Below are 26,792 nucleotides of genomic sequence, written 5' to 3'. Positions count from 1 at the left end.
CCCAGGCTCTGCAGGAAGCAGAGTTTAGTGCCCTGTTTCTAGGCCTGGCTTTTGATGCTGTGCCTGTCAGACCCCCATTACTGCCCTGCTGGCTCCCCGTTCTCCAGTCCTGGCCCCTCCTCTCCTGTCCACGCTGAGGGAGAAGGAGCTGGCCAGGACAGGGGTTGGGGGAAGCCACAGAGGGGCATGCCAGGTCGAGCAGGGCCTTGAGGGCCCAGGAGCAAATTTTGGGTTTATGCTGAGGGCACTGGGGATCTATTGAAGGCTGTTGAGCTATGGGAGGGACACAAGCCACTTTGCATTTTTTCTTTTTTTTTTTTAAAACAACTTTTTAGTTTGGAATAACTTTAGATTTACAAGAAAGTTACAAGGGTAGCACAGATAGTTCCCGCATACCCTTCCCTCAGTTTTCCCCACTGCTAAGATCACACGTTATGACAGATGCGACATATATTTGTCAAAACTAAGAAACCAACATTGGTATCTTACACTCAACTAAACTCCAGAGTTTCCTCCACGAATGTCCTTTTTCTTTCCCGGGATCCCACGTCGCATTTAGTGCTTTGCGGTTGTAAGAGCTCTTTTTGGCTGCTGTGGAAGGGTGAGTGGGAGGGGGCTCAGTGCAGCCCCCAGCCCGTGTGGTGAGCGGCAGGCCGCCCTGCAGTCTGCTGCTTAATACCCCAAAGTGATTGGTGTGCTTTCAGCTCCTCGGCAGTGAAACCTCACTTTCCGGGGATCGGGGTTCGGTAACAACCAAAAACTTGAGGCAGGAAAGTGCCCTCACTTCCCAAGCACAAAACCCCGACAGCCGGTGTAGTCTACACCTGGGGCGGAACCGCTGGGTCTTGTAGTCTGCCACTGACGCCTCATCCTGCTCGGAGTGCCACCTGCGGTGGGGCTGAGGTCTGGTGGGCTCTGCAGGCAGGAGGCGGGAGGCTGAGAAGCCAGGCTCTGGAAGCTCTTGCTCCAGCTGGCTTCCTGGGGAGAGAAAGTCAACACAATTACAGTTGGTAGTGAAATCAGTATGTCGGAGTTCTAGTGGGAGAGTGGGCAGGGCTGAGCTTTGGCCCCCGGAGGCCGCCAGCGGAGAGAGGGGAGGTGTCCTGCTCCTAGAAAAGAGCTGAGACCAGCAGCCACCCGTTGCTCATCCCATTTTAGAGAAGGATCAACTGAGGTTCTTAGAGGAACCAAAAGTAGCAGCCAGGTGCTGCCTGGCACTGAACACCTGGCTCCCCCGTGTTGTCACACGCACAGTTGACATACACTTGAACCATACTTTTCCTTCCGTTCTCCAGCGCCCAGCATGGCAGTGTTGCTCTCATTGTTTTTTCTTTTTTATGTATATAAATTTATTTATTTATTTATTTTGGGCTGCATTGGGTCTTCGTTGCTGCACATGGGCTTTCTCTAGTTGTGGCCAGCGGGGGCCACTCTTCATTGTGGTTCGTGGGCTTCTCATTGCGGTGGCTTCTCGCTGCGGAGCACGGGCTCTAGGCACGTGGGCTTCAGTAGTTGTGGCGTGCAGGCTCAGTAGTTGTGGTGCACGGGCTTAGTTGCTCCACGGCATGTGGGATCTTCCTGGACCAGGGCTCGAACCCGTGTCCCCTGCATTGGCAGGCAGATTCTTAATCACTGCACCACCAGGGAAGTCCCTCTCATTATTTCTGCTTGGAAAGGAAGAAGCTGAATACAGTCATTCACACTTTAGTCAAAATTAGTTTCCTTTCTTTAGTAAACACTCACCCCAGAGCACAGTCTCCACCCTGGAGAAGCTCATGCATATGCTACCATTCTACCATGAGAAATGAAGGTGGTGACCAGCACAGTGCTGTCTCAGAGGGCTGGAGAGGTTTTTTTGCAATTGCATCTTGCAAGCTGGCTGAAAACTTGCTGCCTGGGCACGCCTGGCAAAGGGAACAGCGTGGGTCAAGAGGAGGGGAAATGGAGGGCTCAGAGGTATGAGAAGGGCATTGGCTACTGAGGGAACAACATCATGAAGGTTCAGGCGCCCCAGGAGGAAAGTGTGGCCACATTTGAGAAACTGCGGAGATTGATGTGGTCGGAGCTGAGGGCGGGGCAGAGGAAGAAGTGAGACTCCAGTCCTGAGCAGCCGGCAGGAGCGAGATCACAGAGGCCTTGAATGCCAGGCTTTACCCTGAGGATGGCCAAAAGCCAGGGAGGGGCTCTCCAGTCTTGTGCTTGGGAAGGTGGCCCTTGTGGGTTGGAGGAGGCCACTGTGAGAGTCCAGCCCTCCCCCTGATCTCAGAGGAATTTGTGTTTTGAAAGACCAACGCCGAGTGAGACTGGAAGGCGGGCTGGTGCTGATGGAGGGATTTCAGGCCGTGTCACACGGTCAGGGCAAGCAGTATTTTGGGCCTTGGAGCTGACTGCCCCTGGAGACCGGGTTCGGCTGAGGGCACACCCGGGACGGCCGCCAGTTCCCCCGAGCCCACTTTCCCCCTTTCCTGGGCCACATCCCCCAACAGCGGAGGCCTTTCCCGCCTGCCCAGTGGACGTGTGTCTGGCTTCCGTTTTCGAGTCAGTTGTAGCCTTGTGATTTCCCCTGGTGGCTGGGGAGCCAGCTTCCCCCTCAGAGCACAGATCATGCAAAGCAGCCAACGGGTTACTTCTCCTTTAAAAATTTTTTTAAATTTTATTTTTAGAATAAGAAAAAAAAAAGTCAGAGGAAAGGCTTTTTAGAGAATTCCTCCAGTGCAGAATTAATGGCTGTGAGCGTCAGGGCGGGCAGGCGAGAGCTAGATTCCCAGCCATTCCCGCCTCATCCTCTCTGCACCCCCAGCCCACAAATCACCCTGATCTGGGCGCCTGGTCCAGCTGTTCCCAGGACCCCCCATTCTGGCTGGCTGGGGAACCCCCATCGCAGGGCCCAGTGCAGAAAACCCCAAAGTTGTCACCCAGGCCCTCCAGGTGTCCCCTTCCTGCCTTCCCACCCCTCCCAGAGCTCAGGGAGGAAGCGCCTGTCCCCTGGGCGAGGGTTTACAATTTTAATTTTAGAACAACGTATTATTAAATGGCACTAGTAATCCACAGATTTCAGTGAAGAAAAGTTATACAACCCCTGGGAAAAGCGTCCTCATGACAGGTCTTGGGCCCAGGTGCCCGCTGTCCTGCCTGCTCGCTGGTGGAGCTATCTCATCTCTTCCCTGCAGCCGCAGGATTGCGGGGGGTGAGACCAGGGCTGGGAGAGGCCGCTGGGGAGATGGGCCAGCAGCCTCCTTCCAGGGCCGGCCCCCAACTTGGGCACAGAGGTGAACACAGAGGATGGGTCAGGCAGGGTAGTCTGAAGCTGAAAGATGAGCCAGTGATAAGACAGTCTGGGCAGTGGCATTCCAGGCAGAGGGACTGGCACAGGCAAAGGCCCTGTGGCAGGACCCAGCTTGGACTGTTTGAGGGACAGAAATGAGGCTGGTGTGGCTGGAGTGGAGGAGTGAGGGCAAGGATGGGATGGGATGGGCCCAGAAGATCCCAGGGGCCTGAAGGGAGGGTTTAGGATTCAAGGTTTATTCTCAGTAGCGTGTAAACCATCCGAGGGTTTCAAGCAGAGGAGACCTTTGTACCTTTAAAGGGCTCACTTGGCAGCTGTGTTCAGGGGGAAATGTTGAGGGCAAGAGTTGGCCCAGAGAAGAGGGGCCTGGAAGAGCCTCCTCGGTGAGAGGATGGCTGCCTTAAGGTGGTCCCAGGTGGTCCAGGTTAGAAAGTTTTTGAGGTAGGCATGATTTGCCCCCAAATTCCACTTTATAATAATAATTTCAGTGACTGTCATATCTGAAACAGCGATAGTATCAGTTGACACTCCTGGAGCATTTACTGTGAGCCACGCTCCGTGCCAGCGCTTTACAATGAACTGTCGTATCCGAGTGCCTATGAGGGAGGTGCTGGAGATGCACCCATTTTATAGTTGAGTAAACTGAGGCTCAGAGGAGTGAAGCGACTTGCTCCGGTCGCGCTCCTGGCCATCCTGTGGAAGGCCACCCGGTCATGAGTTGTGGCCCAGGGCACTCCGCAGCCCCACCCCATCGCTGGGCTCAGGGCTCAGCTCTGTTTATTTTCCCAAGAATGAAGGACCTGGTATTTATGGTTTGCTTTTGAAAACTAGTTGAGATTCTGTACAAAACCCATGTGGGCACATCATCAGTGGCTTTGGCTTGCAAAAAGCACAGATAAGGGGGAAAAAACCTCTCTCTAAAGCCGTGCCCTAAAGCCAGTTCTGCTGGCCGCTTCAGTGCTGGTGGCGCGATATTGCAGCTGGTGACCTGGAGCAGGCCACATTCCCTCTGAGCCTCAGTTTCCCCATCTGTGACATGGGACCTCAGAGGGCTGCCAGGATTCAGGGAGTTGATGCACAGGCCCGGTACAGGGTCAGTTCCCAGTAAACGTGGCCTGTTATTACGTTTGCTGTCGTGACTGTTACTTTAATGTTTATGTGCCAGTTTTACCAAAAAGGCCCCATGACGTCCTGGGACTTTTCTCAGCCAGATATCTTTCTTCATAATCAGTGCAGATTTGTGGTGTCTCCCAGGGCTGGGGTGGCTCTCCTGGATGATGTGCTCAATCCTCGCGGACACTGAGGTTGTGTCGCCCAACCCCCGTTCTTCTAAAACACCCTTGTGTCTGCATCCTTGTGGATTTGCACAGTTGTCTTCTGAAAGGCACTTCCTGGAGGCCTGTGTTGTACTTCTGTGGAGATTGCAGAAGAAACCTTTGAAAGAACCAACAAAACTCAGAGAAAGGTGGAAAAGGAAGGTGGGCGCAAGTCCAGGGAATGGCGGGGACTGGGGATGCCAGCGCGGTTTTCCCGCTCCTGTGAGGTGGGGCTGATGTGGATGGCAGGATTGTGCACTTGGACACACCTGGCCTCGGTTTGCCCATCTGTAATGTGGGCAGATGAAGGGATGTGTGTTGGGAAAGGAGAGAGGGGCCTCAGTTTGGGGAGCCCTCAACCTGGGTCTGGTGAACTGCTGGGAATTCGGGAGGGGCTTGCTGGGGTCAGAGCAGGGGCCTGGGGGGAGGAAGCCCCATGATTGCTGTGGAGACCTCGCCGGGACAGGAGGGACACCTCTTGGGTGTCGGTAGGTAAGCTGGGGCAGAGGCTGGCCTCCCTGGGCCTTCTTGCCTTCCTCACATGACTCCTCCTGTCCAGCTCCTGCATGCCCGGAACGTACCCATCTCCTTGGGGCAGCTCTGTGACTGAAGCCAAGGGCAGGGGTCGACCTGGGCTCAGAGACGGGGTCCTGCTTATGTTGGGGCCTGAGCCCAGCGCTGGGCATACAGAACCGGAGCAGGACTTTAAAAGCACTGTTGCTGAGGCCGGAGACCACAGCCGGCTGTGTGGGCAGGGAGCTGGAGAACGTTCCGGAGCCGAGGTCTGACATGAGTCTCTCTTCCAGCTGCAGCCGGAACAGCTGGACTGCGGGGCCGCCCACCTGCAGCACCCCCTGTCCATCCTGCAGCCCCTGAAGGCCTCGCCCGTGTTCCGAGCCCCAGGCCTCTCCTCCGTGGCCGTGGCCAGCGTGGGCAACTACACGGTGGTCTTCCTGGGCACAGTCAGTGGCCGGCTGCTGAAGGTAGGGCTGGGCCTGGGGGGGTCCCCGGGGGGGTAGAGGGCAGGGGTTGGGGGGAGGGGCCCACGGGTTATAAGGCGGCATCTTCCACGTCTGTTTCTTCCACTCTTGCTCACAGCAGTAAGTGCCCGTCGTGCAGAGGAGGGATCCGGGGCTGAGAGGGGGCCCTTCTCTCAGGGCTCCAGGACAGGGTTTTTGAAATCGGGTGGATCTGAGTTCAAGTCTCTGGGCTCTGCCACTTGCAGACTGTTTGACCTTGGGCAGTGAACTTTCTCTCACCCGGCTTCAGTTTCCCCATCTGTTAAGGGCTGCACTTTCGGCCTCTTGAGACTGTTGTAGGGCTTTGAAGGGGCGGGGGGAGGCCACAGCCTGGCAAGTGGGGACTCTCCCTCCCGTTTCCTCCTCCACTCTGTTGGCCGCCCTCTGCAGATGCCCCAGCCCGAAACCAAAGTGACTGGTTTCTGGAGGTAATGATGCCTGGCCCTGAGTTGCCTGGAGCTGGGAAGGGGTGAGAGGAATCTGGTTTCCCCACTTAGCGGCCTCCAGGTGAGGGCGTGCACCTGCCCCCCAGGCACCTACCACACCCTGCCTGTCCGGAACGTCAGCCACCTGGCATGCCTCCAACTGGCACCAGGCCCTGGCCTAATTGATTCAGATCCGATAAGATAATCCAATTCCCTCAGTTCCCCGGGCAGACGCCACAGGCTGGGGGTGAGCATTGGGGGTCGGCGTCCCAGCCCGCCTGGCCCCGGACCCTAGCGGGCCCACTGACATCTCTGGGGGAGATGCCGGGCGTGGGAGCAGGGAGGGGACAGGGGTCCTCCTCAACCTTCAAAGCTTCCGTTGAGGGTCCGCAGACAGTGGGGCTTGTGTTTTGGGGTCAGGTACTCGGATGGGGATCCTCGCTCCTCCCCTCCCAGCTGTGTGACCTGGGGTGGTTACTTCTCACTCTGAGCCTCAGTTTCCCCATCTGTCCAGGACTCTCCCCCACCCCCACCCACGAAGCTGCAGTTATTAGACACCACTGCCTACCCAGCCTCAACAGGCATGTCATGGGCATCATCTTGTTTAATTCTCACATCCCTTCATGGGAGGCAGAGCCTTGATCCCCATTTCACAGATGAGGACGCTGAGGCTCTGAGAGGGGAAACAACTGCCCCAAAGTCACACAGCGAGAACCGGGATTGAATTCAGGTCCAGTCAGCACAGAGCCGCCCCACCCCTCAACCTGGACCTCTTCACCCTCCACCCTGCGCCGTGCTGGGTCATCTCCCGCCCAGTCTTGTCCAGCTTGGGGCTTAGATCGTAGCACCCAGCCCAGGCCCCAGAGCACACTAGGTGCTCAATAGACTGTTTTGTTTTTTTGGGTTTTTTTGGCTGCATTGGGTCTTTGTTGCTGCGCGCGGGCTTTCTCTACTTGTGGCGAGCGGGGGCTACTCTTCGTTGCGATGCGCGGGCTTCTCATTGTGGTGGCTTCTCTTGTTGCGGAGCGCGGGCTCAGTAGTTGTGGCACACGGGCTTAGTTGCTCCGCGGCACGTGGGATCTTCCCGGACCAGGGCTCGAACCCGTGTCCCCTGCATTGGCAGGCACATTCTTAACCACTGCGCCACCAGGGAAGTCCCATCAGTAGACTGTTGAAGGAGTAGAAACATGTCTGCTGGATGCCTGGGGGTAGGAATGGGGCCAAGCTGCCCGGGACAGACTCTGCCAAGAGGCCACTTGGGACGAGGGATGTTGCAAGGGCAGGGACAGCCTGTGGGAACCTGGGGAGAGAGTAATTCCAACTGGGTGTGTGGAGGGCATCTGGGAAGCCCTCCTTTTTGTTGGAGACCTTGGGAGGACAAATCTTTGTCCAAGGGGGAGAGGGAAGTGTTCCAGAAGGGAGCACAGCATGGGAAAAGGCTCAGAGGCTGGGATGTTGAGTCGGGTTTAGTGGGTGGAGATGAGGCTGGTGGAGTAAGCTGAGATGGATCGTCAGGGCCTTGAATGCCAGAACAAGTTGATGCCGTAAGCAGGAGGAGCCATTAAAGGTTTTGGAGCCCACCGAGGAGGGCTGGGTGGTAGGAGACCCCAGGGAGGCATCTAGACCCCTGACCCCAGCTCAGGGCTTGGCAGGACCTTGACAGGGCAGCATGTTGGGGTTGTGAGACCAGCCGGAAGAGAGCAGTTTGATGGGTCTCTGATCAGCCTTGTCAGTTCTCTGGGGGACATGCAGAGGGGCCCTCAGCCAGAGAAGCTTCCAGGCCCTAGCTAGTCCTGGTCCTTCTCCTGCCTGGACATTGGACCCCACACCCCAGCCCCAGCCTTGGTCTCTGGGGTCAGACAGGCCTAGGCTTGCATCGCGACCCTGAGGCATCTTCATTTTAGGACTCTTACCAAGTCCCTTGGTTTCTCTGGGGCTCAGTTTCCTCATCTGTGAGATGGGCGTGAGAGGGGAGGGATGAGACGGGTGGCTGTGCAGCTTCTCCCGGGCCTGGCCCTAGCAGCGCTTCGCCCACATCTTCTTTAGCACACTTCATGGTCACGCGGGGCAGGTATCGTCGTCAGCCCCATTAGCTCAGAGAGGGGAAGTGACCTGGACAACTTGTACTTTGTGCAGCTTGTAAATGTCAAGGCCAGGATTCAAACCCAAGTCCCTGCTCCTTGGCATGATGCCCAACGGCCTCCCAGAGAATGTTTTGTAAACTGTGAAGCCGGAACCTATTCACAGGGTTGGATGTGCCCATGAAGGGCAGCGAGGGAGGCCCTGGTAGGGGCACAACAGAGGCAAAAGTGTAGAGTGACCCTCTGCCAGTCCTGGAAGGGCCCGAGAGAGGGGCAGAGGCGGAGACTCCAAGCCCGGGTCAGCCCCTACCCCCAGGGCAGGTCCCCCACACTCGGCCTCCCCCTGCCGGGGCACCCTCCTGGCGCACCATCCCCTGACGGCTCCCCCCCGCCCCAGATCAACCTGAACGAGAGCATGCAGGTGGTGAGCAGGAAGGTGGTGACGGTGGCCTACGGGGAGCCTGTGCACCACGTCATGCAGTTTGACCCCGCAGACCCCGGTTACCTCTATCTGATGACGTCCCACCAGGTAAGGCCCGAGCCTCCGTGTGACGAGGTCCCAGGACGAGCTGAGCTCTCTTGCTTGCCTTGCCTTTGCACGTGCTGCTGCTCCTGCTGGGAGCGCCTCCGCCCTCACCCCCCGGCCTGCTCATCCGCACCTCGCAGCGCAGGCATCACCTCTGCAGGGAAGCCTTGTTCCCTGTGTTTCCCCCATTACGGCATCGAGCCTCAGTTTCCCCAGCCTCTCACGGCCCTCGCCGTGCTGACTCCCCTGGGAGGGGCCGGCAGCCCCTCTGATCTGGGCCCCTGCCTCTGCCTCTAGATGGCCAGGGTGAAAGTCGCCGCGTGTGCTGTGCACACCACCTGCGGGGACTGCGTGGGTGCGGCCGACGCCTACTGCGGCTGGTGTGCCCTGGAGACGCGGTGAGACCCCTGAGACGGGGGCTGGGCCAGGGAGGCCGTCGGGGTGGGGGAGCCCCCCTGCGTCCTGACCTGTGCCGTGCCGCCCCAGGTGCACCCTGCAGCAGGACTGCACCAACTCCAGCCAGCCGCGTTTCTGGACCAGTGCCAGTGAGGGCCCCGGCCGCTGTCCCACCATGACCGTCCTGCCGGCCGAGATCGATGTGCACCAAGAGTACCCGGTGAGTCTCTGGGGAGCCAGGACCCAGCTCTGGGCTCAGAAGTACGGGTGGAGAGCAGCCCTTCACCTGGCACCCAAACCCTGAGAGGTGGAGACTCCTGCGCATAGCACCCCAGGGACCTGGAGGCAGATGACGAGAACAATAACGACCGGATGGTCTTAACATCCCCATTTTACAGATGAGGAAACTGAGGCCAGAGCGGTAAAGTGACTTGTTCAAGGTCATACAGTGAGGGAGTGGCAAAGCTGGGGTTTGAATTCAAGTGGGTGGGCTCCAGAGTCCCAGAAAAGGGGGGGCAAGTTGGCAGATGGGAGGAGAGCCAGCACCCCCATCTCACATCCTGCCTTTCTCTGGCCCCAGTACGGGGTCGGGGGAGGCCACCAAGTGCCAGACTGCTGTTTCTTGAGCTGGGAAACAGATGAATCTGCAGCATGGGGGCAAGTAGCTACCCCCTCACCCGTGTCCAGGAGGGCCTAGAGCTGCCGCAGCCTGCTGCTTACCTGTAGCAGGCAGCCTCTGGGCAGGGGTGTTCCAGGCCCTGGCGGGGGCTGAGGGACAGACAGGCTTGGGTCCCACCCAGCCCTGCCCTCAGTGACTTCTCTGAGGCTGGCATCTTCCTCTGTCACCTCGGGGAGATGATGGCTCTGACGGCCCAGACAGGTCCTGGGGCTCCTCGGCGCCCTCCTCCCCATCACTGCATATCACAGTCCTGCACACACGTCATCTGGTCAAGCAAACTGGCTGTGTGCCACGTGCAGGCCTAGACTTGGGGACACAGCAGTGAGCAAGATAGACAAACGCCTGGCCCTTGAGGGGTTGACACGCTCATAAGGGAGAGAGACGAAGCAAGATAAAATGCCAAGATGGTGATAAGTACTATAGAGAAAAAGAAAGCAGAGCAGAGAACGGGGTGGAGAGCGAGTAGGTTGTGGGGGAGTGTTGACATTTTAGACCAGGTCGAGGTGGGGGGCTCACTGCAAAGACGACATCTGAGCAGAGATAGGAAGCCAGGGTGAGTATCTGGGCAGAGGGAACCGCCAGTGCAAAGGCCCTGAGGTGGGAGCAAGACTCATGATTTGAGAGAGTATCAGAGGATGGAGTCTGAGGTCACAGGGGCCGCATCATGCAGCGCCTCTGGCTACTGTAATATGGTCAGTTTCATTTTGCAAATGGGGAAACTGAGGCCCATGTAGGCTGCAGCCCTCTGGCGTGGAGGCCTGACCACCCACCACCTCTTCTCCCAGGGTTACAGGGCGGGAGTGGGGCGTCGTGGGGAGTGGCCTTCCTCCACCCCCACGCCCCGTTCCCCACCCCCCCCAGCTAAGGGCCCTGGCCTCCAGGGTATGATCCTGCAGATCTCAGGGAGCCTGCCCAGCCTCAGCGGCATGGAGATGGCCTGTGACTATGGAAACGACATCCACACTGTGGCTCGGGTCCCGGGCCCTGCCTTTGGCCACCAGATCGCCTACTGCAACCTCCTGCCGAGGAACCAGTTCCCGCCCTTCCCACCCCACCGAGGTAAGCACTTCACTGCCTGGGCTGTGGGGACAGCCAGATGGGGGCTCTCAGGTGGTAGAATCTCAGGCATGGGGGTCCTGATATCACAGCCTCTGAGACCCCCTGCTCCCTTGTTCTTCTCTCCCTGGATCCCCTGCTCTGTTTCAGACCATGTGACCGTCGAGATGGCAGTGAGGGTCAACGGGCAGAACATCGTCAGGGCCAGTTTCACCATCTACGACTGCGGCCGCGTTGGGCAGGTGTATCCCCACACAGCGTGAGTGGGGCGGGGGCTGCTTCCAGGTGGCGGGAGGAGGTTCTGCTCCTGGGGAAGCCTGGGGAAGAGAAATGATGGTGTCCCAGAGGCAGACAGGACTCTTGGTTGTTCACTCGCCAGCACGTTTGTGCAACAAACTCGTCACCCAGTGCCCGGCATCTGTGAGCACCCAGGCTAGTAGAGGCCGAGAGAAGTGCTTTGATTACACTTAATTAACTTAGTCTCCTAAAGGCCCTGCTTGCCTATTTCCTCCTTGCATACCTCTTGCAGCAGGAAGCTCACTACCTAACAGAGTGCCCAGCCCCTCTCGGCCACTCTGATGTTGAGAAAGACCTTTCCCTGTGCTGGGATCTGCATCCCTGGGTCCCAGTTCCTGGGCACCGGGGTTGGGAGCCGGGTAGCTGAGGGCCTCCCTTGTCTTCCAGCTGCACCAGCTGCCTGTCGGCACAGTGGCCCTGTTTCTGGTGCACCCAGCAGCACTCCTGTGTTTCCAACCAGTCTCGGTGTGAGGCCTCACCAAATCCCACGGTAAGCCAGGCCCAAGGGGTGCCCTCTGCCTCCAGTGGTCCATTTTTTCCCATTTAGTATGTTGAGAACATTTCCGTATCGTTAAATTTTCTTCCTTTGCTCCAGATTTAACAGCTGTGCCGGGCTCATCACCTCACAGTGCGTTTAACCAATCCCCTCTTGTTAGACATGCCGATCCTTCCTGTTTCTTTTTTGCGTTCGGATACGTCCAGGGCGCTGTGCACGGCCTTGATTATTCCCTGGAGACCAGTTCTTCAAAATGGCATTTTGGGGTGAAAGCCTGGCCATGTTTTTCACTTTTAGCTCTGCTGACCCCCAGAAAAGCCTGAGCCAGTTGACGCTTCCAGCTGTAGGAGGAGGCCCCTTTCTGCACATTGTGCTAGTTTTCAATTTTACCTTCAACATTTTCAGCAACCCTAGAGAGTACCAGTCCCCAGAGCAACTGAAGCCCCAGCCTCTTGGCTCTGGGCTCAGAGAACCTCGTCAGGAATCCCCAAAGCCTAGCCTGCCCATGGCAGGTGCCAACGAGCAATGCTGAGGAGGGACTTCATGGCCTGAGCCTGGAATCCTGTGGTCTCAGCCCCTCCTGCCTGAGCCTCAGAACTGCTTTGAGGAAGAGGTGTCCAGCAGGAGCAATGCTTAAACTCAGAGCAGTGATGCAGTAACGTGGGGTTTCCAGTGCTGGGAGAGAGGCCCGGTAGAGGCTGTGTGGCCAAATCCCAGGGGAGGCTCCGAGCCTCTGCAGTGGGCGCTGGGACTCCAGTCTCGGCCAGCCAGGACTCCTGCTCTCGTTTGGGGCCGACATCTCCTTCCGGCCCCAGCCCTGGGCTGTGTATACAGTAGAGACTTGATGAATGTCACTGTGAAGCATTCATGCCGGCAGCCTGCCTCCTGTGCTCTACCCTAGGATACTGGGGCGAGGAGGACCCAGCCTCAACACTTCACTTATTGAGCACCTGTTGTATGCCTGGGTGTGTCCTAGGCACTGGGAAAGCGCCAGGTTAGACACAGTTCTGCCCTCCCCGTCGTGAACCCAGAACCTGAGGTGTGAGTTGTGGCTGTGTGATCCCGGGCAAGCTGCCAGACCTCTCTGTGCCTATTTCCCCATCTGTAAAACGGAGCCTATTTCAAAGGCTGGGGCGGGCATCTGGAGTTACACCTGTCTGTAAGGTACCAACTTCATACTTGACACACAGTAGGTGGCCACTCTGCTGGATGGGACAGGGAGGACTTCTCTGGGAGGGGAACCTTCTGCTGGGTCCTAACAGATGCACAGGAGCTCACCAGCCTGGAGGTGTATCTGTGGCAGTGCCCCCGTGAACCACTCTCTCCCAGGTCTGCGGCTCTGCAGGTCAGGGTTGAGCAGGGTGCAGAGAGGGCCTGTCTTAGAGGATTATGGCAATCCAGTGGGAAAAGAGGCAGCTCCCACGCTGGGCCTGCAGGAGCTTCTGAACCGATGCTTAATTTGGCGTTTAATTAAGTGCCAGTTAGCCGTGGAGGCGCCATGCCTCTGATCGGGCGGCAGGCAGCGGGGTCTGCACATCCTCCCGGACCCCTCAGGAGCTGGGAGGAGGCGGTAGGGCTTGGGCCAAGCCAGAGAGGTGCCTCTGGGAAGGCAGGTGCTAGGGGCTGAGTCTTCTCTCACTTCCCGTTCCCTCGTGGGCCCCAGAGGAAGGAAACCGGGGAGTGCAGGATGCCAGGCGGAGGGCTCCGGCTTTTCCGCGGAGGGGAGGAGACTAAGGAAGGCGCTGCATCCTCCACTTTCAGTTGTCCAAGGAGGGTGTGGCCACCCCAAGGCGGTGTGACTTTCGGCCAGAAGCAAGGAGGGTTTGGGCAGATGGAAGGGGAGGGTCTCTTGGTGGGGAGCCTGGATAGACGCCTCCATGAAGGTGGTTAGGAGCCGGTGGAGAGGGTAGTTTGGTGGGAATGCGGGGGAAGTTTACAGGGGCTGGGAGCGGTGCAGAAGGGCAGGGAAGGAACAGGTCAGGTGGGTTCAGGGTCCCAGGGCCACCCAGTGCTCCGCTGGATTGGGACCCCAGCTCTCAACTCTTGAGCTTAGAAAGACCTTGGGGGGGAGTCTGTGAACTCCAGTGTGGAGACAGGTGAGGCCCCCTGTGAAATGGCACACACTGGGCTCACATCTGGGCTTTCTGTGGCTCCTGGCATTGCTGCCCTGGCATCTGTTCCCCCCAACTCCTGGTCTCCCGCCTTCTCAGCTCTGCCCAGAGTTCGGTCAGTCGGCCGTGGTTTCCTGAGCCTGCAGCTACGCTCTGGCAAAGGGGAGAAGCCGCTCGGCCTCTTTCTGCGGCATTGACGGCTCTGCTTGGGATGGGACAGAGAGGCCCCAGTCCTTTGCGAGCAGGGAAGCCCTAGCTCAAACTGGCCTCGGCCCCAACAGAATCACGTGGCTTGTGTGAGTACAGAGTCCGAGGGGCGGCATCCCTTCAGGCACAGCTGGATCCAGGGGCTCCAGCAGTGTCAGCGGGGCCTCCCCACCCCGCTGAGTGGCCTCCACTCTCAGGCAGGCCCCCCGCTCTTGGCAGCGAGATGGCCTCAGCAGCCCGGGGCAGGGTCCTGATCCCCCAGCGGCCCCAGGAGACTTCCTCGTCGGTTCTGCGGAAGTTCCAGGGGAACTGGGTCACGTTCACTCCCCATACCAATTGCTGAGTCCAGGACGGGCCTGGGTACCCGCCCATCCCTGGGGCTAGGAAGTAGGGTCAGCCCTCCCAAACCACAGGCCTGGGGGTTGAGGAAATTCCCCACTGGCCAAGGCAGACTTGGAGGCAGATGGTGGGGGCTGGAAGCTGGCAGCAGCTGTGCCAGCTGTCCCCAAGGAGGGTTAGCCAACCCTGGGGGAGGTGCCGAAAGAGGGCAAAGATGCGCCCGCACTCTCAGCCTTGCTCCCACTCTGTAGAGTGGGTACAAGCATCCAGGTGGTCGTGGGTCATAAAGATCAAGGGGAGTAGGGGCCCTCAGGGATGGTCCTGCGTCATTTCCTCTGGGGGCACTCTTGTGGAAGCTCCCCCTTCCCAAGCCCTCACCCCTCCAGCCCCCGCCGTTGGCCACCTACCCTCAGGTGGGGGGGAGCTGGGAGGACAGAGCCGCAGGGCCCCCAGCCAGCTGTGAAGCGGGCTGGCAGCGGCTGTGAAACCCGATTAGAAACATGTGGGTTCCATTCCCGGAAACTCCAGGGGGTTTACACATGGATGGCACAGGACAGCAGCTCAGAGAGAGACAGACTTGTGGGTCACACAGCGAGTGGACACCAGCTGCTACCTCCCAGCCCCGCAGCGTGGTCAGCTGAGGAGGAGGAGGCCCCACCTGGGCCCAGCCATGTTGCCTCTTTGGCCAAGGCCCCTGTGGTCGGCTCTCAGGGAGACTCACCAGTCTGGGCGAGGTTTCTGGCCTGGAGGTCAGCAAACATTCTGGACAACTAGAGCCCGCTGTGCTTGGGCAAACCACTTTGTTTCTCTGTGCCTCGATATCCTAGTCTGTAAAATGGGTGTAATGATGGTACCTTCCTCATAGGGTTGTTGGGAGAAGGACTTGTTGAATTAATACTGTGCAAAGTGCTCCAGAGTGTCCAGGTGCACAGGGAGGGCTTTGTCAGCTGGCCGCTACTGCTGTCACTACCATGGTCACTTATGACCGTGGCCAATGATAGTAAAGATGGCTTTGGCATCCCTCGAGCTCTGGTTTTATGCTGGGCCCCTGAGGGTCCCCTGAAGGAGCTCCCTGTCTGATTAACAATAAGGAGTAAAGACCCCTGGTCCCTGGCCCTCAGTTTCAGGCCTCAGTCTCTGGCCCGAGAGTCAGACAGATGGGAATTCAAAGGGCAACTCTGCCCTCTGCCCTCAGGTAGCTCCCCTCCTCTCTGAACCTCGGGTTCATACCTCCCTCCCCCTTCCCTAACTTCCTTCCTTTTTTGAAGTCGCCTCTGTGGCTCCGCGGAATGCGGATGTCCAGGCCCTCCGCAGGACTTCCCCGGAGCTGGCACCTCCACCCAGAGGCCTGTGACTCGCCCAGGCAATGGGGAGGGGTCTGGAGCCTGGCGGCACCAGGGCGCTCACAGCCTGTTTCCCGTGGGCTGTTCAGAAGTCTGGGGTTTCTCTTTTCTGAATCATTTATCGTGAGTTAACCTGGAAACCAGAACTCCAGAGCTGGGTGGAGTCCCAGAAAGTGGTAGAGCCCCTCATTTTACAGCTGGGAAAGGTGAGGCCCAGAGACGGGGAGGTTTCCTCTGAGAGGCACGCGGTGGAGCGGCCATGGGGACCCAGTTCCACTGGGCAGGGTACTGCATCTCTCTGTGCCTCAGTGTCCTCGTCTGCGAAATGGGGCCAATGCATTCTCCTGCTCGTAGGTCTCGCCGTGAGGGTCAAGTGAGATGGTATGTGGGAGGCAGTGGGCACGCAGTCCTCAGTAGGTGTGGCTGCTACATTTTGTTAGTAGTGTTTCCTCACTTCCCCGGGCTGCCTGGTGCCTCCCCGGGGAGACGGGGCTGCGCAGGCTGGCTGGGGTGGTCGTGAACCCCGTCTCTTCCGAAATGCCCCAGTGCCAGCCCCACCTCCTTGGGTTTTGACTGCAGAGCCCTCAGGACTGCCCGCAGATCCTGCCCTCCGCCCTGGCTCCCATGCCCACGGGCAGCTCCCAGAGCATCCCGGTGCATCTGGCCAACGCCGCCTTCTTCCAGGTAAGTGAAGGCTGGGCGGGGGTGGGGCGGAGGGCTGGGAGAGTGTCGTCCCGGATGGGGGGACCCTGCTCTGGGCCCACCACCCATGCTTTGGTTTCCTTCCTCTGAGTTTCCAGGCTATGTTTGAGAAAGCCCCGCTGTGGTTGCACGGAGCTGGGGGAACAGGAAAGTGGGCGGGGAGGGCCAGACCATGGGGACAGCAGGCCGCCCCCAGCGCCTGCGGGAAAGCCTGGCCAGGACCCCCAGACCCTTCTACCCTCTAAAGCTCCCCTGACAGATCCAGGCCCAGCCCCGCCCAGTGCCGCAGCCCATGAGTGACACTGTCCATATTATGCCCGCCCTGCCCTAGCCCCCAGGCTGAGTTGTGACCCTGGACACACCTTCCCAGTTCGTGGCTGACATGTCTTCCCTGGAGAATGGCCAGAGAACCCCTTTGCCGTCCAGGTGGGGAAAATGAGGCCTAGGAAGGGGACGCAGGTGCCTCCAGGTCACACGACATAGGGCTGGACTTGCACCCTAGCCCTGGACTCCTTGTTGAGTGCTCTTCCCTACAACCAGTCTTCCCTTCCCCCTGCCCATCTGGGCTGGGGGAAGGGACACAGCCCCTTTCTGGGTCCCTCCTGGAGGAGCGTCCTGGGTGGGAAGTGTTGATGAGTCCTGGAAGCATGCCAGCCACCCCCTCCCCAGCTTCTGGGGACTTGCCATCTGTCGCTTCCACGGGGGAGCCGAGGCCCGTGACGGCTGTCACACGTGGGGGCCACATGCCAGGCATCTGGGATGCGTCAGGCAGCCTCGTGGCAGGGGCTGCAGCTCAGTGAGGGGCATGGCGGCCCTGCCCTGGGCCCTCAAGCTCTTCCCTGCAATGGTTGGGAAGAGCCTCCAGGGGCAGCAAGGGGCCTGGACCCATGTGGAGGGCTGTGCCGCTCCCCTGGGCTACAGGAGCCTGGCATGGGGAGGCCCAAGGCCTGGGTTTGGGTCCTGGCTGCTGCTTTCAAGCTGTATAATCAGGGGGCACGTGTCTGCTTCATGGGGCCTCAGTGATCCCAGCCCTCCTCCCCCCGGGCCTGCTTCTGGAACACTGAGGGTGGGGGTGGGCAGAGCCCCCTGCCTGGGCTCTGCAGCAGCGCTGTCCACTGAGCCTGCGCCCTGCAGAGCCCCAGGACAGGCTGGGCCTGCGGCCCTGAGCCCGGGACTCGGACGACAGACCCACCTCCCAGCTCAGCGTGGCAGGGACACGTGAGCTCTCAGCCCTATCAACAGCCACTTTCCTGTGTCAGTTTCAGAATGAAGCGGGGAGGGGGCAGGGCAGGGGAGTTGCTGACCTGCTATCTTCTCAGGGTGTCACATCTGCCAGCGACAGGGACATAAACAGGAAGTCCTGCCACGCAGCTGGCCTAACACACTCAAAACCCGGGTTTGTTCATTCAGCAGATATTTACTGATGCTGCTCCCGGAGGCCTGTGCTGGGCTGAGGGCAAGACGGGATTGGGGAATTGGCCCTGTTTAGTCTTTCAGCAAGCATTTATTGAGCACTTCTTGCATACTAATAACCGCCAGCATATATTAGGCACCCACAGTGTGCAACCCACTAAAGATAACACGATCTCCAGTTTTCCTAGAATCCTGCAGAGTAGAGCAGCCTCTTTCTGTTGCAGAGTTTAGAAACCTGAGGCCCAGAGAGGAGGAGCCACTTGCACAGGGTCACACATCTAGGAGGTAGCAGAGGTGGGATTCGAACCTGGGTGGGCCTGTGTAAAGTAGAACCTGAGCTATTTCAGCTGCCATCTACTGCCCTTGGAGGTGTCAGAGGGGCTGAGACCCAGCCCCAACCCTCCCCAGTGGGTGGGGGGACAGGTGTAGACAGAGCCTGCACAGGGGATAAGGGTGGTCCTTGGCATACAGGGTCGGGGACAGGCTTTAGGAGCTTAATGGAGCCCCTGGCACACACCCAAATGTTCATTGCTGAATGGATGGATGGTCAAGTGAGGGGTGCCCCTGTGATTTGAGGGGGGAGTCTGGGAAGGCTTTGAAACATGGGACATTTGAGCTGGATTTTGAAGGCTGTGTTGAGTTTTGCTGGGTGGAAGAATGGGCTTGGGCAAAGGCTGAGGGCAGGACAGCCTGTGCTGTGTCGACATGTGTCCTGTGGCTGGTCCCAGGCCTTGTGGGGCAGCGGCGGGGGATTGTTGACATTAAAGGGCAGGTGGAGTCTCACTGGGATGAACCTTGGACGTCGGTCATGCTGAAGAGTCAGGGCTTTACCCGCGGAGTGAAAGGCCCCGGGTTTAGGCCATTGGGAGATGTTGGTGAGACTTTTAGTGGCATGGAGAGAGCACAAGGCCAAGGTTCTAGGTGTTCCTGTACCCCCTGCCTCCATCGAACGCTGGACATGGAGGCCAGGAAGGACATCCTGGAGGAGGTGCAGCCCAGGCAAAGGCCTGATAGTAGGACCACGCCCACTCTTCAGGACAGCAGTGTCTGATGTCCTGATGGAGGTACAGGGCAGGGGGTGCTGACCTGACTCTCCCCAACCCCCATCTGCCAAAGGGTGCCGCGCTTGAATGTAGCTTTGGTCAAGAAGAGATCTTTGAGGCTGTGTGGGTGAATGAATCAGCTGTATGCTGCAACCAAGTGGTGGTGAGTGGTGTAGCTTTAACGGCGGGGGTCGGGGGCAGAGGGGAAGGGGAGGCCTGCCGCAAGTCCAGACCCTACACTCCTTCCTTTCTACCTCCTCTTTTTGGACCCCCTGCCCCCAGTAGCCCTGCCCTCATCTGTCTCCCTGACATCCCTCCCCCAACAAAGACCCGACACCATCCACACCTCTCATGGTTTTTCCTGTCCTTTTGCAGCTGCACACAACCCAAAAGAGCCAGGTGTTTCCACTCAGCCTCCAGCTAAAGGGGCGGCCAGCCCGATTCCTGGACAGCCCTGACCACATGACAGGTGGGAGCGCCTCACATGGCCTCAGGGGACTCAGCCGCGGTGGGTGGGACGCAGCCTTGGGGGACTCATTCCTGTGCTCAGGTGTCCACCTTGCCGTTCCCTAACACACACACTCTCTCAGATCCCAGCCCGGCCTTTCTGTGCCTGGTCAGTTACTCAGCGCTTGATTATTGAGCAGCTACTCTGGGCAGGCACCACGCCCTCGGGGCATCTCCAGGCCAGTGGCTGTGCAGCCCCAGGTACTTACTTACCCTTCCCTTTGTGAGCCTTATCGTCCTCATATGAAGCAAGGGCAGAGGCCCTTTCGTAGAGGGTGTGGTGAGGATTTGCTGAGATGATGCACACGAAGCCTTGCAAGGGTGTCTGGGATACAGTCTGTGCCCCTATATGGTGGTTGGTATCCTTGCTCTTATTATATGTACTGAATCAACTCTCCAAGGACCTGTCTGTTCATGGGGAGTCTCAGACATCTCGGTGGACATGGGCACCCCCCACATCCATACTATGAAGGTCCCAGACAGAAGCCCCAGAACCACCCTGCACACCCTGAGGCCCTGGAGAACTGGCCCTGCAGTCCTCCTCGTGCCAGTCTGAGGGTCTGGTCTGAGGCTCACAGAGCCCGCATTGCTCAGTGGTTCCCTAGCATCCTGGAGCTCCGTGGGGGCTCAGGAGACCCACTCGGGCCTGGGTATGAATCCCGCTCTGCTACTCACAGGCTGTGTGACCTTGGGCAAGTCACTCTACTTCTCTGAGCCTCATGTCTTTGTCAAATGGAGCTAATAAACAGCTCCCGCTGGATAGATTCACAGGGAGGATGAATGTTAATGGGGCTGTGGCTGCACTGTGCTTAGCACAGCCCCCAGGGGGTTTGGAGAAAACTAAGAACTTCATGGGGTCCTGACCCTAAGAACAGGACCCTGCTGACCTGTGCTGCCTCCGTGTCTCCCGCAGTGGAGGTCTATAACTGCGCCATGGGCAGCCCCGACTGTTCCCAGTGCCTGGGCCGGGAGGACCTGGGCCACCTGTGTGTGTGGAGTGACGGCTGCCGCCTGCGGGGGACCCTGCAGCCCCTGCCTGACACCTGCCCCGCCCCCGAGATCCGAGCGGTAAGCACCCCGCCCCCACCTCCCCGCTCTGAAGCCTGTTGCACCCACACGCCTGAATGTGCACACGTACAGCGCCCACGTGGGCTCAGGGACCCGCAGCACGCGTGCTTGCACACACCCAGGCCCATGCGCACTGTGTTACCCCCTGCGCACCTGCTGGGTGCCAGGCCCTGCCCGGTGCTAGAGACACAGCAGGGAACGAAACAAGTACCTGCCTTCATAGAGCTAACGTTTTACTTGGGGTTAGGGGACAATAATGAGAAAGGAAATAATTTACATAGAGAAGGTGGTAAGTGCTACAGCAGGGCAGGGCGGGGGCATTGGGAGTCTGGGGTGAAAGAGATGCTGGGGCTGATTGACTCTAAATTTTATAGCGAGGTCAGGGAAACCTTGCTGATAAGGTGAAAATGGGGGCTGCCAGTAACTCCGAAGCCTCAGTTTTAATTAAGAAAAAAATCTCAGGGAAGGAGTCTGTTTGGCTTAGCCTGGGTCAGGTGCCCATCCCAGGCCCAGTCAGCTCTGGTTGGGATGTAGGGGCATGTGGTCAGACATGGCCGCTGGGAGTGGACCTCGGTGTCCCCAGGAGATGCCCCTCAAATAGCACTGACTCTGTCCCTATGCACTGGTGTCCCCAGACCCAAGCCGGCTCAGTATCACAAATGCACATCCTCTCTGGCAGCCCCAGTGACCTGCCAAGTGGCTGGCGGTGCCAGCGCTCTCAGAGCCTCCCCTCAGTGATGGGTCTGCCTGGCCCTGCCTCCCCGGGAGCCTGCCAGCATCCCAGCCTCTGAACCCCATTCACCCCTTTCTCCGGTCGCCTGGCAGGTTGAGCCCCTGAGTGGCCCCTTGGACGGCGGGACCCTGCTGACCATCCGCGGCAGGAACCTGGGCCGGCGGCTCAGCGACGTGGTCCGTGGAGTGTGGATTGGCAGCGTGGCCTGTGAGCCGCTGGCCGACAGATACACGGTGTCAGAGGAGTGAGTAGAGGGCAGTGCCTGGAGCCATTCTGAGTGACCGCAGGCCCCACCCCACCCGGAAGTGCCAGCTGCATCTCTGCCCTCCCCTCTCCCTTTTCTTCTCCCCCCTCCCCCCTCTGCCGTCCCACTCTCCTCGGCACCCTTCTGCTCCCCAGAAGTCTCACTCCTGGGTCTCCCGGACTTTGCTCAGGCCATTCCCACCATGCGTCCTGCCCTTTCCTGCTCGGGACACCACTCCAGCGCCTGCTCCCCTGGGAAGCCCTCCCGTGTTCCCCTAGACCAGCCCTACCTCCACGGAAGCCTTGCTCCGATGAAAAAAATTGCTGCTAAGAAAGTGTGGGGAGCCGCTGGTGTGGTGCAGAGGTCTGGGCCTGCAGCTGTGGAGCCTGGCCCGGAGGGCAGGGAATGAGCTGGGTTTCCTTTCCGAAGGCTGTAAGTCAGGCTTGCAGATAAGGCCGTCAGTCTCCCAGCCCAGCAAATGTTCTCATGGTTGCAGAGCTTTCAAATATCCCCAAAGACCATCTTATCCAATCCCCTTGTCTTATAGCTGCAGAACTGTCGTAAACTCAGGTCGGGGGTGGTCCCGGGGAAGAGCTTGGCACCAGGGGGACACCTGGGGGACTCAGTGGCTGTTTTCCAGCTGATAGGGAATTGTCTCAGTATTTCGACATGGGTAATGCCGTTGGGTGTCCTGGCCAAATGCCAGCGCCAGGTGTGAGTGGGCGGGTGGGTGGCTGAGTGCAAGGATGGGGCGCTCACACTCCCGGGGGGTGGAGCAGGGGCCACTGTTTGAGGGAGAAACCAGGTGGCACCTGCCTGGGCCCCCAGGATCCGCTGGCTGCTCCTTGACCAGAGTCGCCTCCCCCAGGATCGTGTGTGCCACGGGGCCAGCCCCAGCGGCGTTCTCGGACGTGGTGACGGTGAACGCCTCCAAGGAGGGCAGGTCACGGGAGCGCTTCTCCTACGTGGTAAGGGAGGCTGCAGCCTACCCCCCTGCCCACCCTGCCAGGCTCACCCCGGGCTGGCCTGAGGCCTGACCGCCTGCCTTGCTCCCCACAGCTGCCCCTGGTTCACTCCCTGGAGCCTGCCATGGGCCCCAAGGCAGGGGGCACCAGGATCACCATCCACGGGAGCGACCTCCATGTGGGCTCCGAGCTCCAGGTCCTGGTGAATGACACGGAGCCCTGCATGGAGCTGGTGTAAGCCTCTGGGCCGGGGGGCTGGAGGGCTGGGGGTGATGTCCTTGCACCAGGCATCACCAGGGACTTCACTGGCTGTGTCCCCTTGGCCAAGCCCCTTCCTCTTTCTGAGCCTCAATTTTCTCAGCCGGTAAGAACAGTACCAGTGACTTGTGGGAAGTGCTGTGCCCAGCATACAGTAGGTACTTCATAAATGACCTTAACCTGCAGGGAAAACGGTGATGATTGTACACACTCTGAGAGCTGCCGCTGGCCCAGGGGTGTGGCCAGTGGCAGGGTTCTGGTCCAGAACCTCTTGGTGAAATACTTGTCTTTATTATGCACTTAATGTGTACCAGGTGCCATTGATAGGCATTGCTGTGGATACCAAGATGAGCCCAACAGTCTCAGCCCTCAGGGTACAGCAGACACTGTCACAGGAGCTAGGAACATCCAGGGGGGTCAGAATTGGGAGAAGTCAGAGCTTCCAGGGCTGTGGGCGCAGGGCCCTCACCGGAGCGGGAGCCAGGAGAGGTTCTCTGGGAAGGCTTCTTGGAGGAGGTGGGATGGGGCAGGTCAGAGAAGAGAAGGCAGGGTGTCCAAGGTGGGGCAGACAGCCCAAGCAAAGGTACGGCAGTGGGAATGTGGAAACAAGATTTCTGTATGAGGTGGGGGCCAGGTGAGCAGGCCTGGACCCCAGGCCACGTGCCCCAGGTGACGGGGTGTTGGTCGCTGGGGAGTGACGGAGGTGGGTTCCTGCTGACGAGGCCCGCGTCCTCCGCAGGCGCACGGACACCAGCATCACCTGCACGGTGCCTGGGGGCGCCCTGCCGGCCCCCGTGCCCGTGTGCGTGCGCTTCGAGCGCCGCGGCTGCGTGCACGGCAACCTCACCTTCTGGTACAAGCAGAACCCGGTCATCACGGCCATCAGTCCCCGCCGCAGCCACGTCAGGTGAGACCTGGACGTGACCCCAGGCCAGGGCACTCTCCGGGGCTGCACCTGGGCTCACGGAGCTTGCTGTCCCCCCGCAGTGGCGGCAGGACCATCACGGTGGCCGGCGAGCGTTTCCACATGGTGCAGAAGGTGTCCATGGCCGTGCACCACATCGGCCGGGAGCCCACGGTGAGGGCGGGGCCCCGGCAGGCAGGGCTGGTTGCGGCCCCGGCTGACCAGGCGTCACTCTGCCACATCTCCTCATCTCTGCCTCTCCTGTCTCTGCCTCTCTCTCTCCCCCTCTTTTTCCACATCTGACTATCCCTCCCATCCCCCACCTTGGCCCCGGCCCCCCTCAACCAGCTCTGCAAGGTTCTTAACTCCACCCTCATCACCTGCCCATCGCCCGGGGCCCTGAGCAATGCCTCAGCCCCCGTGGACTTCTTCCTCAACGGCCGGGCCTACGCAGACGAGGCAGCCGTGGACGAGGAGCTCCTGGACCCCGAGGAGGCCCAGCGGGGCAGCAGGTTCCGCCTGGACTACCTCCCTGACCCACAGTTCTCCACGGCGAAGAGGGAGAAGTGGATCAAGCACCACCCTGGGGAGCCCCTCACCCTGGTCATCCACGTGAGTGCCAGTGGGTGCCAGGTGGGGGGCGTGAGCAGGCCGGGCTTAGCCACAGGCCTCACGAGCACCCCTTCTGCTCCCACAGAAGGAGCAGGACGGCCTGGGCCTCGAGAGCCACGAGTACCGGGTCAAGATTGGCCAGGTGGCCTGTGACATACAGATCGTCTCCGAGAGAGTCATCCACTGCTCGGTCAACGAGTCCCTGGGCACAGCAGAGGGGCAGCTGCCCATCACAGTGAGTGGACGGGGCACTAGAGGCAGAGGTGGGCTTGGCCCCCAGTCTTGCCCCAAGTGCCTGAGCATCTGCCCCCTGCCCGGCACGTCTCAGCTGAGCATTGTCATGCTCAGAAGCTTAGACAACCAGGGCAAAGAGGAGCTTTACCTCCCCACTTGGCAGATGAGGAAACTGAGACCCAAAAACTTAGTGACCTGTTCAAGGTCAGTGATCAGCCCCAGCTGACTCTCAGAGGCCATGACAAGTTGTCCCCGTTCCACTTGTTGCTCTACCCAGAGTCTGGGCCGCCAGTCGCCATGCCGAGTCATGGAGGGAGGGAAGCAGGAGTGGAGAGAGGGCCCAGAACATGGGATCTCTTCTGCACTGTACCCGGCTTGCATGCCTCCCGAGATGGGGCGCTCACTCCCTCCCAGGTGGCACATGCCACCCAGGATGGCTCTGACTGCAAAAGCTCCCTTTCACCTGTACCCCAGTCCCAGTTCTGCCTTTTGAGTCCTAAGAACTCACCTGCTCCCCTGGTCCTTGGGCAGCCCTACACATACTTCAGGACATGGCCAGGCTCTATGAACTGCCCGGCCACCGGCTCTTTGGCTCCTCCTCCCAGGCTGTAATAATAATCACAGTTGCCTGTATTTATTGAGTCTCCCTTCTGTGCCAGGCTCGGGACTAAGGGCTTGACAGGCATCATCTCATTTAGCCCTCATAGCATCCCCAGGAGATGGGTGGGGCTCTTTCTGTCTTATACTTGTGGCATCTGAGGCTCAGAGAGGTTAGGTGCTTTGCTCAAGACCACACAGCTAGTGAGGAGAAGAGCCAGGGCGTAAGTCCAGGGAAGATACAACCCCCTCCCCCCACCTCTGTGCAGATCCAGGTAGGGAACTTCAACCAGACCATCGCCACGCTGCAGCTGGGGGGCAGTGAGACCGCCATCATCGTGTCCATTGTCATCTGTAGTGTCCTGCTGCTGCTCTCCGTGGTTGGTAAGGAGCCCCACCCTCATGTCGCTTTGCGGGGGGCAGACCTACCCCACTTTGCCTCAGCCCCTCTGAAGATCCGTGGGTAGGAGAGAAGGCATAGTGGGCCGGGGCAGACTGAACAAAGGCGTGAAGGTAGGAACGGGTGAGGCGCTCAGAGGTGGTGAGGAGTGTGCCCCAGCGACAGCACAAAGGGTGGAGGACAGCAGCTGTTGAGAAGCGTGCTGGGCCCAGGCGATGGGCCCTGAGTGCCACGCAGAGGGATTTGGAACCTTGTTCTCCAGTCAGTAGGGCCTGCTGAAGGTACTTATAAGAGGGCTGTTCAGGGAAGATTAACCTTCCTCTTAGGTAGGCTATACCACTATTAAAATAATGGTTATGAAAGTAACGTATTCAATGTAGCATGGAAATTGAAGCTCTCATACACTGCTGGTGGGAATTTAAATGGTGCCATTGCCATGGCAAACTCTCCGGCAGTTCCTCGACATGTTAAATAAAGTTACTGTGTGACCCAGCAGTCCCCGTCCTGGGTATCTGCCCAAGATAAATGAAAACATATGTCCACACAAGCACCTGTGCATGAATGTTCATAGCAGCATTATTCATCACCAAAAGTGGCAACAGCCCAGATGTCCATCAGCCGATGAATGGATAAAGAAAATATGGTTTATCCATACCATGGGTTAGTATTAAGCCATAAAAAGGAGTATATATATTTTATACATCTCGTTGTATGATATATATATATATAGATATATTACATCTCAGAGAGGGGTTATAAGTACTGCTTTGTAATTTTTTAGAAGTTCTGACACGTGGTACAGCATGGATGCCCCTTGAGGATGTCATGATAAGTGAAAGATGCCAGACATAAAAGATCACATAGTTTGATTCCGTTTATATGAAATGTCCAGAATAGGTAAATCGATAAAGACAGAAAGCAAATTAGTGGTTGCCAGGGGCAGGAGGAGAGTGGATGGGGACTGACTACTTGTGGTTATGGGTCTTCAAGGGGCAGGGAAAGTGCGCTAAAATTAGGTAGTGGTGATGGTTACACAACCCTGTGAATATACTAAAAGCCATTAAATTGTATGCTTTACATGGATAGACTATATGGCATATGCATTATATCTCAATAAAACTGTTTTTAAAAAAGTAATATATTCAATATAGAAAATTTAGGGAAAACTGGGATAGAATATATAATATATAAAAATATTATATATATATATTTTTTTGGCTGCGTTGGGTCTTCGTTGCTGTGCATGGGCTTTCTTTAGTTGCGGCGAGCGGGGGCTACTCTTCGTTGCGGTGCGTGGGCTTCTCATTTCGGTGGCTTCTCTTGTTTCGGAGCACGGGCTGTAGGCGCGCGGGCTTCAGTAGTTGTGGTGTGCAGGGTCAGTAGTTGTGGCTTGTGGGCTCTAGAGCTCAGGCTTAGTAGTTATGGCGCACGGGCTTAGTGGGATCCGCGGCATGTGGGATCTTTCCCGACCAGAGCACGAACCCATGTCGCCTGCATTAGCAAGCGGATTCTTAAGCACCGTGCCACCAGGGAAG

The 26,792-nt window shown here is 58.4% G+C and overlaps 1 protein-coding gene across 3 annotated transcripts in view; it reads left to right on the top strand.

Annotated features, from left to right (window-relative positions):
• PLXND1 (plexin D1) overlaps positions 1-26,792 on the top strand; it is a 52,247-nt gene that overhangs the window by 11,915 nt on the left and 13,540 nt on the right. The window contains exons 2-20 of one of the 3 annotated variants that reach the window (XM_036869270.1): positions 5,409-5,585; positions 8,525-8,656; positions 8,951-9,051; positions 9,140-9,269; positions 10,625-10,787; positions 10,935-11,043; positions 11,469-11,571; positions 16,157-16,261; positions 18,809-18,898; positions 19,111-19,204; positions 20,156-20,310; positions 21,136-21,287; positions 22,156-22,255; positions 22,347-22,486; positions 23,250-23,417; positions 23,498-23,588; positions 23,763-24,026; positions 24,112-24,261; positions 25,127-25,241. In XM_036869270.1, coding sequence (XP_036725165.1) covers positions 5,409-5,585; positions 8,525-8,656; positions 8,951-9,051; positions 9,140-9,269; positions 10,625-10,787; positions 10,935-11,043; positions 11,469-11,571; positions 16,157-16,261; positions 18,809-18,898; positions 19,111-19,204; positions 20,156-20,310; positions 21,136-21,287; positions 22,156-22,255; positions 22,347-22,486; positions 23,250-23,417; positions 23,498-23,588; positions 23,763-24,026; positions 24,112-24,261; positions 25,127-25,241 — 2,539 coding nt within the window. Of the gene's footprint in view, positions 1-5,408; positions 5,586-8,524; positions 8,657-8,950; positions 9,052-9,139; positions 9,270-10,609; positions 10,788-10,934; positions 11,044-11,468; positions 11,572-16,156; positions 16,262-18,808; positions 18,899-19,110; positions 19,205-20,155; positions 20,311-21,135; positions 21,288-22,155; positions 22,256-22,346; positions 22,487-23,249; positions 23,418-23,497; positions 23,589-23,762; positions 24,027-24,111; positions 24,262-25,126; positions 25,242-26,792 lie in introns of all 3 variants that reach the window. The other 2 variants (XM_036869271.1, XM_036869269.1) reach the window with 2 other exon arrangements.

This window comes from Balaenoptera musculus, chromosome 11 (assembly GCF_009873245.2).
Source record: "Balaenoptera musculus isolate JJ_BM4_2016_0621 chromosome 11, mBalMus1.pri.v3, whole genome shotgun sequence".
NCBI classification, from domain to species: Eukaryota; Metazoa; Chordata; class Mammalia; order Artiodactyla; family Balaenopteridae; genus Balaenoptera; species Balaenoptera musculus.
Note: the sequence above shows the minus strand (reverse complement) of the source record. Positions and strands in the feature narration are given on the sequence as shown.